This window comes from Prenolepis imparis, unplaced genomic scaffold, assembly GCF_030444845.1.
Source record: "Prenolepis imparis isolate NDT839.2.m4 unplaced genomic scaffold, iyPreImpa1.0 SCAF_8, whole genome shotgun sequence".
Lineage (NCBI taxonomy): Eukaryota > Metazoa > Arthropoda > Insecta > Hymenoptera > Formicidae > Prenolepis > Prenolepis imparis.
Window position 1 is genome coordinate 17,161,641 of NW_028141166.1, and position 16,400 is coordinate 17,178,040.

The 16,400-nt window shown below is 36.1% G+C and overlaps 2 protein-coding genes across 2 annotated transcripts in view; one reads left to right on the forward strand and one right to left on the reverse strand.

Annotated features, from left to right (window-relative positions):
* The first annotated feature begins 129 nt into the window (after positions 1-129).
* Positions 130-16,400, forward strand: part of LOC145939980 (uncharacterized) — a 131,360-nt gene continuing 115,089 nt past the window's right edge. The window contains exons 1-4 of the mRNA XM_083044703.1: positions 130-223; positions 4,529-4,765; positions 6,145-6,336; positions 6,460-6,501. The gene's annotated coding sequence lies outside the window, so the exon portion shown is untranslated. The remainder of the gene's footprint in view (positions 224-4,528; positions 4,766-6,144; positions 6,337-6,459; positions 6,502-16,400) is intronic.
* On the reverse strand, positions 1,153-3,168 carry Dpit47 (DNA polymerase interacting tpr containing protein of 47kD). The gene is made up of 6 exons (XM_083043673.1): positions 2,599-3,168; positions 2,301-2,472; positions 2,020-2,212; positions 1,654-1,934; positions 1,407-1,571; positions 1,153-1,331 (listed from the first exon to the last, which is right to left on the reverse strand). The coding sequence occupies exons 1-6, from the start codon at positions 2,864-2,866 to the stop codon at positions 1,247-1,249; spliced, it is 1,164 nt and encodes a 387-aa protein (XP_082899799.1). The 5' UTR covers positions 2,867-3,168; the 3' UTR covers positions 1,153-1,246.

Here is a 16,400-nt window from a genome sequence, read left to right on the forward strand (position 1 = left end):
CGCAAATCGACCAATCACAGTCGATTATTTCGAAAATAATTCTCGAATATAATAATAAAAACACTAGATTTGATATACGTCATGACCGCCATATTTGCACTTGCATAGCACAACCGGAAACGGATATTGAGATATTGAGTTATTTTCCCGCTCGTTTATCCTGCATAATCGTTACACATCGTGCGTGATTAAACATAATTTGATATGAGCAAGTTTAATATACGTAAGTACGAATCTTCTTCGAAATTACTTTATAAACGTCACTAATATAAAATATATAAAAGATTTATAAAGGAGGTCTTATATTATTATTGTAAAAAATATATTTTCCGTGTATGTGAAAATATATATGAAGGTTACATAATATCCAATACATATTTCGTTTACAAGTAATATAAAATATTGTATATATTGCTCTTGTAAACGAAAAATATACTGGATATTATGTAATTTTTACATATATATTTTCACATACACAGGAAATATATTGTTACAATGATAATATAAGATTTTCTTTGTAAATCTTTTCAAATTCCATATATTTTACATTTTATTGATATTTATAAAGTAATTTTGAAGAAATTCTAGCTTCAAGCATTGTTAATTGTTAAACATATCTTATCGTATCATAATTTTATCATTTTGCATTTGTATATATATACAATAGTCATTCTACGCAAACTTGTTTAATATAAGCGAGTTCCAATTTTCTTCAAAATTACTTTATAAATATCAATAATGTATATTATCATACATCATAACGTAATATTATACAAAATTATGACTGTTCTCATTAGTCGAATATAGATAGATTAGATAGTCACACGTTAAATAATTTGATTCTAAATAGTTTTCCTTTTTTTCCATTTTTATTATTTGTTTATAACTTTAAACTCCTTTTATATATATATATATATATATTATATATTTCCATGTACTATATACAAAGAGACAAAAGAAAGCAAGTAAAGTTAGAAAAACAATTGGACAAAGAGGATGAGATTGTTAGAAATAATTTCGAGAAAAGGTATTAATTTAAAATTGGCAACTGACAAACAAAAGTTAGATTTGAAAAATTTAGAACTTCAAGTGCCACAAATAGCACAAAGAGTGCATTTTGATGAGAAGGAAAAGCTTGTATGGCCAATGATAATTTTATACTCAACAAATCAATTTCATTCGAAATTTTCACATTTTATTTTATTTATATGTACACAATGTAATATGTAGATATAATAATAAGCATTTAATAATTTGCTAAGAAACACTTTTCTGCTTCACTGCATTTTATGAATATCAAAAAAGCTGGCGTACCACCGCGAACTATGAACCTAAAAGATTAATCAAAATTAATTGACATAAAAATTCAACTTTAGCTTATTATTTTATAAATAAATATTACTCACCGCTTATCTTGTAATATTCGATCCAATGTGAGTTGGATGTCTACTTTATGAACGGAACATTTGTTTTTGCCTTCAAAGTATACATTTATATTATTGATAGTATAACGATGTTCTATATCCCATTCAGGTGGCTCTTTGAAAAGTTCTATTAACTGTTCTATTAACCTATGAATAATTTAAATATATTTTAATAATATAAGGGTAGAAAAAAAAACATAACATATTGTGATAATTAAGAAAAACATACAATGTATCTTCGTGAAAATTTTGAATGAAATCAGTTTGCTGAGTCTCAGGGTATAAAATTATCACTGGCCATACAAGCTTATCCTTCTCATGAATATGCACTTTACTCTGTGCTACTTGTGGCACTTGAGGTTCTAAATCTTTCAAATCTAACTTTTGTTTGTCATTTGCCAATTCTAAATTAATACCTTTTCTTGAAATTATTTCTAACAATCTCTCATCCTCTTTGTTCAATTTTTTTTCTAACTTTACTTGCTTCCTTTTGTCTCTTTGTAAATGCTCCTGTGAATTAATATTAAGAATTTACAGAAATTTATATATATTTTTATATAACTTAATTTTACATATAAATTTATCAATATCTTACTCTTGCAACTATTGCATCAGATTTTAATTTCAATATTGTTTTATCAATTGGACTATGATCAAGAAACTGATCGCATAAGTCAATACATTGATCATAATCCTTAATATAAAAGTTGCAAATGGCAGCTCGATTTAAAGCTTTTGCATATTGTGGCTTAAACTTTAAAGCCAACTTACAATCATTTAAACTTGATCTGTAATTTTTGTCATATAATAAAAGAAAAAACTTATAACACGTTAAATATATCATATATGTCAACAAAAACTCTTTAGAAAATTTACCTATAATTTTGCAACATGAAATGTGCCGCAGCTCTGTTATTGTAAAGTTGAGACATCAAATCATTATCATTACATTTGGTTTTTATTCCTTCTGTGTAACCGAGAATAGCAAGACGATACTTTTTATATTTGTAATTAAAATTTCCATCCTCCTTGTAATTATTTGCCAATTCTGTGTGAAAAAGAATATTTTATATTAAAGACAAGCGTAGTTTAGATGAATAACAACGAGTAACAGTGTATATTTTGTAAATCTAAAGTGTAGGAAGCAATTTGTACGTATTAAGGAATAATGTACCTTCAGGAGTATTTTCATCTACCCCATACTTGAGTTGTTGCAATCCCTCCATCAAAGGGGATAATTCATCGCCAGGTTCTGGTGCCTTTTTCATAAAAAAAGGGTGTTTTTCCATTTCCTCTTGCCATTTGTCTTCCGACCATCCTTCTGTATAACTTTTCTTCTCCAGACTATTTATGTACTCATCCAAGTCGGCATCCAATTTGGCAGCAAGTTCTAAACGTTCTTCCTCTGTCCACGTCTTCTTATTTTCATTAGATTTGTCCATTGTTCCTTATACGCATACAAATTGTCTCCACAAAATTTTTTACACAAATATATTCACAACGCTTGTTCTATATATGCATGAACTTTGTTATTATTTGAATCTCATCTGATGTAAATAAGTTACATTCGGATGTATTACACATTGTCATTAATTTATAATACATAAATCATTTAATGTGAGATGTTAAATATAACCACAAAATTTACTCTTGCTTTGAACACATGTGGGAAATAATTCCTTCTGTTTTTATCGACTGTGCGAGATATTTTTATCTTAGAATTCTGATATTTTATCTGGAGATGGCACTATCAATGCTTTCCAAAAATTTTTTTATTATAAATCACTCATTTGACATTATATACCTCAGAAAACTTACATTTTATATATTTTTTTTTTTCATGTGTAGAATTAATAACTAAAAAAATATTTAAGATATTAAATTTACAAAAAGAAAGAATAAATTTATAGTCATAAAAAATATGACTTAATATATCAATTATATTATCATTTTCCAATTTTCTATGCATTTTCATGAATTATTGTAGCTTAATTATTTAGCTTGTTAACTATTAAATAAATTCATAAGCTTTAAATTCATAAATAAAACATTTTTATAAAAGAAATTATATTATATTAAGATCATATCTGGCATATGTTAGAACATGTTTGATTATCAGAAAACGCTTACGCCATAAAAAAACAATTCTGCAAAACTGAAATTTATGAAATACCAATCAATTGATATGCAATGACCTAATATTTTTTTTTTACTACGATCGAGTCATGATGTATTTGTCAACATCTATAATAGATTTGATAGGAAAATCATCTAACGATTATTTGCGGCATTTATGATGTCTATGGTCAACATTTCTGTCACGCATGAATGAAAGCTTAATAAAGATTTATCAGACGCTCCCCTTTTCGTAAAACAGTCATTATTTAGGGCAATAGCTCCGAACGAGATGACACGCCGGCTGTGAGACACAAACGAATCGCTAGACAATTCTCGATATACAACCGAGTTGCTCGCTTCGCGTTTAATCCTGCCATAAAACCCCCCGTATCGAAAGTTAGGACACCGACGAAGGAGCGAAGCCGCAAAACGCACGTCGATCCACCACCGCCGGATGGGGGTGGGGGTGGGTGATGAAACGGGGCGACGAGCGCTCGTGCGTTTCCGCGGTCGTTCGGTGACGCTCGGCGCGGCAGCATCTTTGTGTTCGGGTAGGGGCAAGATGGCGCTCGGTGAAAGCAGGAGCGCGATTGGTCGATCGGGCTGCGTCGCCAGTCTCCCGAGAGCAGTCGCTGCTATAGCTTCGCGGCGGACCGGCACTTCGTCGTTGCCTCCGCAGAAAGAAGAGAAAAGAAAAGAAGAAAAACAAAACACGCTTCTCTCCGTTCGTCGCGACGAGTGTGTAATGGCCACTGTGCGGTTCGCGGAATAGTGATAGATTCGCATCCTTCTCGTCGTTAATCATCGCGAATCGACGCGCGAGCGAACGAAAAACCCAGGGGCGGGAGGGGGAGGGAGCCGAGTTTAATCGCGTGAAGTTGTCGTCGCGTCGTTCATAATAACGGCGGTACTCGATCGTCGCGACTCGGACTTTCTTCGAGAGCATCTCTCCTCATTTCAGTTTTCTTTTTTCCGTTGATATACAGTGCGTGAGGATTACGAGTGCCAGGAGCCAGGAGTGTTTGTACCCATCTTTATGTGCGCGGCCCGTTGTCGAGCGTGCGTTGTCGCGCTGCCGCCGCCGCCGCCGGCGCTCGGATCCCTCGGTGACCACCGACGCTGGATTTATCAGGCGCGGCGTCGTCTCCCCTGAGTGCGTTGTGGACCTCGTAATCCCTTCGCTATCTCGCCCGCCGAGGGAGTCGTCGACTAGGACGCATTTGGTGAGTGCGAATCAAATTTAGAGCGAGCACGAGCCTTCGACGCGATCATCCGTTGCGCTCGATGCTTCATTTCATCGTTCATAGTGCGTTATGCGAGTGTACGTTTTTGTGTAATAAATACGTCATCAATCGAGCCCGCGACCGCTGCCTCTGATCTGCGTATCAAAATTAATACGAATATAATTAAATCTAGTAGAAATCCACCGTTTTGCTATCTTCGCAATAATTGACGGGAAATTAATTTAACAAAGATAGGCGTGCGGCTCTATAAAGGACGATAGTAATGTTAAGATCCTTTTGCGTCTAGTAACCGCGTAAACAGTGGACAGTCTTTTCTCGCACGCATCTTGTATCAACTATTCTTTGTAGAGTCGCACGCCGTGTATCAGATTACAGCGGGAGGTTTCTTCTCGCCGCGCGCCTCTATTTGCGCAGATTGACCGATCTTTTCGAATTAATTTCTCATTGATTATTGTGAAGATAGGAAAAAACGGTAAATAACTTTCTTACTCGGTTTAACCCGCTCTATCTGCACGTGACGGATAGTTGGCGAATTATATATTTTAAATGCACACTTTCATCATTTTATCCTCTTTCACCTTTCATTAGGAAAAGTCCCGATTTATTCTAATATCAAATTCTCGTCAAATTCATATGTTTATATGTGATAATGATTATTCTAATATCAAATTCATATGTTTATATGATTATGGTTATTCTGATATCAAGTTTATACGGTTATGGTCATTCTAATATAAATCATTTATTGTCATATATCGCTGGTCGCGTAATGTGAGTAGCGCGAAGCATACGATCAATTTCGGAAAATCTGCTGTCCCGTGTGCCGCGGAAGATGTCGCGACACCCCCTTTCTCCCTCGTGCATTCTCTGTCACGATAGTTTATTATCCTTAAGTGCTGCTCCAAAGAATGCCTCTCTTTTCCCTTCTCTCTTTCTCTCTTGTTCCCCCTTATAATTCACCTTGCAACTCTCGCCGCCTTCTCTCGGTATATGTGTGTGTGTGTGTGTGTGTGAAGCTAGCATAATATTTAATGAAAGATCATAAATAATTGAGAGTTTATTTTTAATAGTTCTAGTTCTTGATAGTTTAAACAAATAGTTCTGGCGATTAAACCAAAGAGAATGCCTAAGGACAAATTAATATGCAAACTTCACACAGCATATCACTTTGTCTTACGGTATTTTCCTTATCAGTAATTATTGGAATTTAAAAAAATTTATAATTCTACATATAAGTTATAGAAAGAGTTCTGCCTTCTAAAAATAAAAAAATATTAATTACATATTTATATTGTGCATATTATAATGCGAAATAATAAGATTATTCTAATATATGTATGTATTTTTATTTGTTACAGGTAGCATTGCGATACACAGTGCGATTCGCGCGTCGGGAGTGCCGTGTAAAGTTTCGCCTGTCGGGAGTGCCGTGTAAAGTGTCGGGCGATCGTAATTATTTGTGTTTTCGCGAGTGTCGCGAGTGCTGCGAAGGACCAAGAGAGGAGGTGGAGCGCCGGGGAGGCATCTGGCGACAGCGGGACAACTGTGAGGTATGCAAAAACATTTTTTTCTAAACTACATTGTTTGAAATATTCGATCGTTTCCAGACTTTCAAAACACTTGTATATATACATATATATAAAAAATATATAATTTGAATGTTTTGTTTTCAGATCAATGTGCTGTGTACTACAACTCCGCTATTGCACATATCGGTGAGTGAGAAATGATTTATATTATAACATTTCTATAGCGGTGATAGAGGTGTGTGAAATGTATTATTTCGTGGAAACACAAGATTTTTTTACATTTGAGATTTAAATAATGTAATTAAATCTTGTGATTTATATCCCGAAATTGATTGATTGAGAGTTGACCCTAACCATTAACATATAAATGTTTATTTTTTATTATATATTAATATTTATTTACACGCACTAATTATTTATCATGTTTACATCATGTTTCAAAATTAAAATTATACGATAAAATCCCGATTTTTTTATTGTATTCCAATTATTTAAGATTTTTCTTCATTTATAGTTTAACAGTTAAATGGTTTATTGGTTTTTATTTGCTCTGGTTTTCAACTCTGGTTTTCAACCCCCCCCCCGCCCCCTCTCTAAAAAAATTATTTTTTAAATTTAAATTGCGTTTCTTATTATTACGCTCGCATACTGTCAAATTTTTAGGGTCTTTAAGATAAAATAAACGTGTGAAATTTAAAAAATATTTTTAAATTTAAATGAAAAATATATGTTGTAAATTTAACAGTTGGTTTTATTGGTTTTTCATGGTGTTTTTATTCGTTCTGGTTCCCTTTAACCCCCCCCCCCCCTCTCTCCAAAAATTTATAATATATATTAATAACGTATATATGATACGCAAATATGTTGGAGTTTTGTTTAATAAAAAGACATATTTGCACGATACAACGATAGAGCTTTATTTACAATCGCGGCGGATTCGCGGCGGATAAATATGCGATCAAATATCAACAATGCTGTTCCATTGTTGCGATCAATTTGTACTTTTAAAGTTTATTTAGAAATTATCGAAATGGGATGTTTTAATTCATGTTTATCATCAAAATGATTTATCGTTGCTACTATGGTCTCTGATCTATGGTCTCTGGTCTCATCACATCAAAAAGCCTCCTGCCCTTCCTTTACATTGTTTTTTTCGTCATCTGACGAAGCATATACCGCTATCGCGCAATGATATCGTGTCTATTTATTTTTATATTCAGTTTCTGAATATTCTCGTCAATCCCAATTTTTTCTACTTCTTGATTTTATTTTTAAATTTCTTCTTTACAAGCAGGGATATTCCTTTGACTGCTCTTTTTCTTAGAGACTCCAAATATAAATATATGAACGTATACTGTCCGACGATGTTAGCGTCCGTTCCTTTCTTAATTTTGGTCAGTCCTACGATATCCAAATTCAGTCTTTTTAATTCTGATGCGATAATGTCGCATCAATTCTTCTATCCATTTCTTTTAACGTAAGACGTAAACGTAACGTAAGACGCTTCTAAAATTGGGAATTAGAATCGTCGAAAAAAAAGCAGCAGCAAATAAGACGAGACGAGTACTCCGTCTCGGTCTGACGCCACTTCCGCGTTATTATGTAAAGCTAGCATTCGCTATCTTTTCGCGTCGAAGGAGATAAAGCTGGCGAAAGAGAGATAGAAGGAGATTGCGAAATGGAGAAAAAGAGCACAGTCGTCACGTCGATTCCATCCATTTCTGGATAGCTCTCCACGGTGGCTTGCAATGGTTCAATTGGATCAAGCCCGTCGCTACGCGCGATGCACCTTGCACGAGATCTGCACTGACGATTCCGATCTCGTTGTAGCTCGAAGGGCGCGGTCAAAGAAGCGCGAGACGAAGAGAAGAAAGGATATCGCGTTATGAAAAATCCCGCCGCGGCTAAAGTCGAATTTATACGGCTCAACTCTTATCTCCCGTCTTTTATATTATATCATATGCACATATACACATTGTACAATATAAAGATTTAATTATTAGCAGAAAATATTTTATATTAAATACCGCTTCTTTTTCTGTTGAATCAATACTCCAATTTCTTGTTTTGTTCCATCATATCTTGTTATTGGCCTTGTTTTTCTATATTCTAATCGCTTGTTTTACAGCTTCGTGTAAGCTTGTAATATTTTCATACAATTCATTAAATGTGAGACTGTATGTCTACCAATTTCTTATCTAATTGTTGCTGGTATAATGTCTTGAGTTATAAGTTTCCTTTTTTCTTAATTTTGGTCAGTGTTATGATATCCAGAGATTCAGTCTTTCTAGTTGATGATAAATATATGCTCGAGGATGATGCTCAAGAGTGAACCGTATAAATTCGTGATTCCCATTTCTTGTGCTTTTTAGTTTTGTTAAATCCAACAATCTCATACTTGCTACGGAATATAATTATGTGAAAAATTATTTGATTTACAAATTAAAAGACTGAGTATCCGTGAAATTACTTTCCGGATATATGCTTGTTAAATCTCGCTGGTTTCTTGTAATGACGTCCATTAATCTAGCAAGTTTGCGGCTATAGTTCACTTACACACCCTGTATGATGTCCTGTGTGGTGGACCTCTCTTCCCTCGCGGTGGGAGCGCGCGAATGCGGCAACGGAAGAAGAAGAAAGAACGATTCTTCTGTGTTGGGCGATTCGTTACTTGTGCACGTAGAGGCGGCTCGCCGTGCGTAAAGCGGCATAACGTTTAACTCCTTGAAACCTGACGATGTTTAATGAGACGTCAAGAATTTGATGCGAGTTTCGAAGGCAGTCGCACAAGCACACGGCAGTCTTATAAAGACGGCCTTTATATTTGAGGCGCTCGGAGAAATTCAGTGAGCATGTGGCAACGCCGAGAGAGGATCTTTCTCTTTCTCTCTCTTGCTTCCCTTCGATTCCTTTCGGTTGCATCTTTCTCCATCAACAACAACTACACACACCGCCACACGCGTAAATACCCATCGTTCCCGTAGCGAAGTTTCTTCCTCTTTTATCTTTACCACGCTACCACCTTGCACCCCATCCACCCGACGTGCTCTTTTATTTTATTATTCGACCCGACCTCGACGAGTTAGGCTGTTGCCTCGGCGTATATACCGGGAGATCTCTCTCTTTCATTCTTTTCTTCCACATCTTCTTCCCTCTCCTCCTTTCTCTCATCTCCTCCGCGACCGTTGCTCGCTTCTCGAGTAACGGAGAAACTGGAATCTCGGCATCGAATACGAGGGTCTTCTGGTGCTGTTGCTGCTGCTGTGTTCACTGGGTGCTCCTTACCTCTTCTTACCTTCGCCACTTTCTTCTTCTCGAAGCTCGTTTACAATTAGTTTGTCCTCGGTTTCGGTACGTCGAGAGGATCCTTCTCTTTGTATCGTTTTATTATTCGACTTTGCCGTCGATCGCGCCATCGACGCGCGTCTCCGTTGCCCCGAGGTCGCGCATATTAAAGTCGTGCATGGAATCCCGGCAGAAATAGGAATCGCGTGCTGAGTTTAAGTCGAGAGCTTACACGATTCGCTCTCGAACGATTATTCTATATAAAGTATCGAAAAGTAATAAAAAGAATCGTGTAAACGGCGTTTTCAGGAATCGCGATTCAAAATTGCGAATACTTGCAATTTTAAGATATATTATAGAGGTGTGAATAAATTCTAAACATATAACGTTTGTAAAATATTTTTGATAGGCTTCACGGAGGAAAGAAACCAGTCTCACAACCACATACTTGAAAATAATAGTTTCAAAAATATAGTTATATTTTAAAAAATTTGAAGATGAACTTTTTTAAGAATTTGAAGGAACTCGGATTTCCGACTACACTGAAAAAAAATATAGTCAAAAGTACTATAATTTCACTATAATTTATAGTATCCTGAGGTGCCAAGCATATAAAATAGTGCTCTTTACTAAAAAAAAAAAAAAAAAAAAAAAACAGTTGATATAAGATGAAAATATAGTTCGTAAAATCATAATATTTATTTCGTATTACGATATGATTACGGTTGTCATTACTAAAAATATTGGTAAATTTAACATAAGATTACAAAATACGAATAACTATATACTAATAGTAACCCGTATTTATAATAATGGTAATATATATAGTAATAATTTATATTGTTATTTATGGTTAAGTGGACAATATTCGAATGGTTTGGACAAAATAATTTTAAAAAGTTAACTCAATAATATTAAAAAGTTCATTTAACATTTTTTTTGTTGAGATGGATTATACATTTTTTATATAGTTGGTTATACAATAATTGAATTACTATAAGGATTACATATTATATTTTATGCTTTGTTATTTTCTTATTTTACATACTATATTTTTACTATGTAATATATAAACATCTTATAATGCACTTTTTTATATGTTAATACGTGTAAAAAATATTAAGATTTTTAAACATGTTATACGCATCTTTAAATAAGCTTATTTAACTTATTACAACATATATACAGGTCAGCATAATAGTTCTAAAATGACATATTTCTATTTATTAAGGCTATTAATTTTGAAGTTATTTGTAAGTTATTTTGAAGAAGATATTAATTCATTTATATAATATACCCGATTCTAATCTAATATGCGTGAAAGCTTCTTATAAACGATTATCCTTTCATCGTTTAACAAATAACGATTTATGAGAACTGTTTACACGATTCACTTTTTAATTTTTATTAAAAATTATTATTAAGAGAAAATCGCATAAATTTCGTTTATGCTGCACACGCAATTTTTATCTCTTTTAGAAGAGATTTTCAAGTAATCATGCACGATTTTAATATCATAGAAACTGTTTAGAATTATAATCTTTCTTTTTTTTTTATTCGTTCCCCAAATTTTCATTTAGATTAAATAGCGTTACTTTTTCTGTTGAACCAATACCTCAATTTCTTTGTTCTATCATATCTTGTTATTGACTTTGTTTTCTTATATTCCGATCGCTTGTTTTACAGCTTTATGTAAGCTTGTAATATTTTTATATAATTCATTAAATGTGAGACTTTATATGTCTAATCAATTTCTTATTTAATTTTTGCTGATATAATTGTCTTGTGTTATTATTTTCCTTTTTTCTTGGTTTTGGTCAGTGTTATATCCAGAGATTCAGTCTTTCTAGTTCTGATGCGATGATGTAAATCTTTTGCTTGATGTATGTACAGGTTTGTATATATTACATGTTGCTAAATTCATTAACCATTTCCTTTGCTTAATTTGTCTTCTTGAAAAGTCCGTCCGTTTTTCTGAGGCTTTGTAAATCCGAGGCTTGTAAAAAAAAAACAATAACTTTTAGGTAAAATAGTAACCAAAAATGACATTTTTGTATCAAATTTTCAGTCACTTTTTCTGTCAAAAAACAGTCACTATTTCATTTTTTTTTTTGGTTCGTTAACTGGATGGCGCAACGTTGGTTTCTATCTCATTTCTATCTCATCAATAATTTTGAAGAAGCAATTTTTTAAGAATATAAGTATAGTTATTTCTGAAGTTTAATTCGCCAGGGAAAAGTTCAACTTGTTCCGAGAATCTGTCGTGAAAATTTAGGTCGTAAATTGTTCAGCGAGACTTGTACAATAAGAATGTGTCTTTAATGTATATTGAGACACATGCTTAAAAATTAAATTGTCTCCATGTCGATACTAAATTGCTTCCATCAGATCAATATATAATAACGCAAGAATAAAATTTTTTAAAATTTTGCTATGCAGAGAGCAGCATACTGTCACATCAGATTCCTTTCGCCGTCTCGCTTAAAATGCGATTCTCACTCGCGTATCGCACATACAGGAGAAAACTCCGATAGCATTCGAATCGCGTTAGCTTCCGTCTCTAATCGGTCGAACGGGTGACCGTTTCACTGGGACATTTTCTGAAAGTCCTCCTCTCGCGTTGCGTCGGATACCCCGTCGCCGTCTCTGGGGGTTACCCGCCGTCGTGCTCGGCAATTACAAAACACGTAAACGAGTTTTCGGTACGTTAATCCAACGTCGAACGTAATTCCAACGGCGCGGTGCAGCGCGGAGCGAGAGTGCATCGTGGCCTCCCTACTGGTGGATGACCCCGTGGACTCTCATCCGCGTGCACACACGCGTGTGCACATGCGCGGCGCCGTTGTACACGTATATACACACGCTTTATCGGGCCGGACCGGTCGTTAGAACTTTAAAGTGAGCGGGGAACAGGGCGTGAAGGGGAGGGCCACGCGCTTTGTTTTACGACTATTTTCCTCTCCTCATTCCCTCTCTCTTTTCGTTTTCCTCTTTCTTTTTTTCTTCTTTTTTTCCTTGTTGTTTCGGGCGTTCACGGAGCCCGTGTATATTCGGAACACGCTCCGCGAGGAACGAGAGACGAAGCGGAATACTTAGAATTCAACGATCCCCGCTGGGAACGCGGCCGATGCGCGGTGGATATTCGCTCGATGAAACTCATACCCCGGAGATTGTTGCTTGTTTAATCCTGGCCTTCGCTACGGTTCCTCGGATGATTACGGCGCCGCTGCCAGTGAATGGACTCGTCGTTGTCACGGGCCGCGCCTTTGGAAAACGTAACTGATAACGTGCCATTAATCGAAAACTCGAGGACTTGAAATATTCTATTGAAAGACCACGTAATAATTTACGATTCGACGTTAAAGACTTTTTTTTTTTATGATTTTCAACATAACAATTGGCAATATCTTCCTTCTTTACACTAAAGAATTTAATTAATTTAATATAGATTAGTCGTGTACAGAACGTCACACTAAACAATTTTGTGAAAATAAATTGTTCGGTTGAGATTTTATTCAAATGAAAATACAAGATAAAATATACATATTAATTCACACCAACAAGTAAATAAAATATTTGTCCCCCTTTTTACGATAATCGGATGATTGATTTAAAAATATTTTTTATTAACTTTGCATTCATTATCGCAGCTTTGCATTTTACGCGCAATTGCATTCTTCGGATTCTGTTTATCTCGTTATGTATGTAGGATTTTATTGCAAATATTTATTTTTTAAGGCTCCTGGCTCCTTGTCGACCATGTCGAAATCGTGCCGTCAGAGGCGAGAAAACACACGCTAAAATTTCTTAGATGCCATTTCGAAATAAAAAAATATTTCGATGAAACAGCACTTCAGCAGATGGCTTTAGCACACTCTTAAAAAACCCCGAAAACTATCCTTTCCCCTTTATAATCAATCAACAGCTGTAAAATGTAATATTATGAAGCCCAGTCCATCAGGTCTTTGCACATGCGCAGCATTCCGCATGTCAAAGTCTGATATCTCGATCATTTTACAGATGTTGATTGATTATAAAGGGAAAAGGATAGTTTTCGGGGTTTTTTAAGAGTGTGCTAAAGCCATCTGAAGTGCTGTTAAATCGAAATATCTTCATTAAAAAATGGCATCTAAGAATTTTCAGCGTGTGCTTTCTCGCCTCTGAGGTCACAATCCAATATAGCCGCGGTGAGCACCCAGGAGCCTTAATTAATAATTATTATTAATTATTAAATATTTTCAAAACTCCGGAGTCACGCAGAAGGATCTCTTGCCAAGAATTGTAAACCGCACTAGGTCGTTTTTTTACGTCGGTGTCGTTATAGAAAATCGGAAAACCGATGGTCTCGCGATCGAGAATTAAATCGAGAGCAACAACGATACACACGAAGAGACGTCGTACGTGCGCGCGATCACCAAAGTACCCGCTTCGACATTATCGATATCCACTTTTCTGACGGTACATATATATATATATATATATATATATAATATTTAACGACCTTTCGCCGGAAAAATGCGAAACGGTCGCGTTGGGAGTGCGGTATGCCGATCGCGAAATTCCTCGATAAATAATCCCGACCCTCGCCAACGAAGCGCGCAATCTCGATGATACTCGCGATACCCGTTGCTCAACACACGCGTACGCGTGGCGTAACCGCACACACGCATCCCGCATCGCCCTGCGCGATCTCCGTCCTCTCTGTCCTCCTCGTTGAAAAAGCACGGAAACCGGCCGCGCTCACGCTCTCGCGACGGCTTAAGTGATTTGCATGCGCGACAGGTGCGGCGCGCGAGCGAGTCGGTGTATTACGTGTTTAATTCACGTGTCTCGCATACCCGGCGTTACGATTCCCGCTGATTTCCATAATGCAACCAGGGCGCCGCGCCGTGCCATGCCGTGGAGAGAGGTTCCGCCCCGGATCGGCGGCGACCGTATTTTTCGGCGCACGAGACAGATCGCCCGGCGATCCCGGAACGCGTTTACGTGTGTCCCTATCGATCGCGTTAACGCGTGTCGACCGCGTATATATACTACGCCAATCCGTCGACATAGCGTATTAACTCTGTTGCTCTCTGACTGAAGACAGAATCGTCGCACTTATCGCGATACATATTTTAATGTATTTTTCGCATTTTATATATATATATATGTATATATCGATTTACTCGCGCAAAAACTTGTATTCATTTCTGATTTAAAATAATTTTTAATAATATTTATTATTATTATCGGGACATATATATATTCGCTTTTAATTTAATTTGACCAATTCGCGCGTATGCGGCAGTATCTAAAAAGCAATTAATCTTCAAATAATATTCCTACATTTCTCTTTATATATAGTTAATTGGCTTGGTCTTTTCATTTTCTGGTCAATTTCTTGGTCATTTTCATACCTTGTCTTTAGACTTTGTTTCGCCATAAGCTGATTTTGTTAAATCTCCAAAATTATTGCTGCATTGATTTTTTTATTAAAACTAAATCTATTACTTACTGGTCACAGACGTTTGCCATTAACGTAAGATTAGGATTTCTGTGTATATAGGATACCCTATATACACAGAAATAACACAGATCCTACAGCTACCACATCTTCCATAACTACGCACATGTTACTGGCAATAACGGAAATGTTCGCTCCAGTGTTCGAAATTTACTCTCGCAACGTGTGTTGCGAGAGATCCACATCCGATGAAATTAGAAACGAGGAAACGCTGTTTCGTGTGCCGGGCAAATCGGATCGCTCAGAACGCGGTGCTTCGTTCGGTGATCGAAAAAAATAACATTGGTAACGACGCGTTGTTTACGCGTTCTGGTAAAATGTTGCGGGTATAAATTTCGCGAGCAATAGGCAAATTCCAATAGATTGCCAATTTTATCCCAACTAAATTCAATGGCGATATTTTCGATATCGAATATCTTTCTATATATGTGGAATGGTTTCGAATAATTCTTATCGAAATAAAAATCTCGTAGAAGTAGCGTTATCTATCTCTTGTCCCAAAGCGTCTACTTACGCTAAATCCTTTTAATTCCCAACATTAAATAATTCTGTTATTCCTCTCGTTAAAGCACATGCACCGTAAAGTTTACCACCATTACATTTCTAGTTTAGCTCGTGATATTTACATTCTATTTTTGAAGTTGCCGTACATTCTGTAAAAAATACAACTTTATATATTCGTCTTACATTATTCAGCGAGAGAAACGTGCGCCCGTCTCCAAAAGCGCCGGAAGCCGAAGAGAATAAAGTAAGCGCGACGATTGTGTTATAAATTCGGTATAGCGATAAAGAGCGTTACCCGTATCCGGTTTCGAGACATTTAATTGCATTCAATTTGCAGTCGTCGCGAATGGGTAATCGTTATTTAAATGTAGCTCGCTCTCGTCGAGCTCCGTCTCGCTTCGCTCCATGACGACGCGAGGATGATTCACGACGAAATGTAAAAACAAACAATGAAATTAGAATAACGACTCTCGTTGTCGAAGAGAGAAAGGAGAGAGAGAGAGAGAGAGAGAGAGAGAGAGATAAAGGATATCCTCAAACGAGATATTTACTTATCAGCCGAATCGACGGGCCAGCATTTGCACTTGAAAGGGCCTCCCAAATTGTCGCTCGACAAATTTCTTAGAAAATTAACTCGCTCGATTCGTGGGTCCGATCGCGCGTCAGCGCGATGTTAATTTTATGTGTTACGGAAGCCCGCGCGTTTGCTGCGTGTGAACCCCCTCGTAATTCCACATATACATATACAAACGCCCGCATATGCACGCCAAGTTCCGGCGATATACAATGT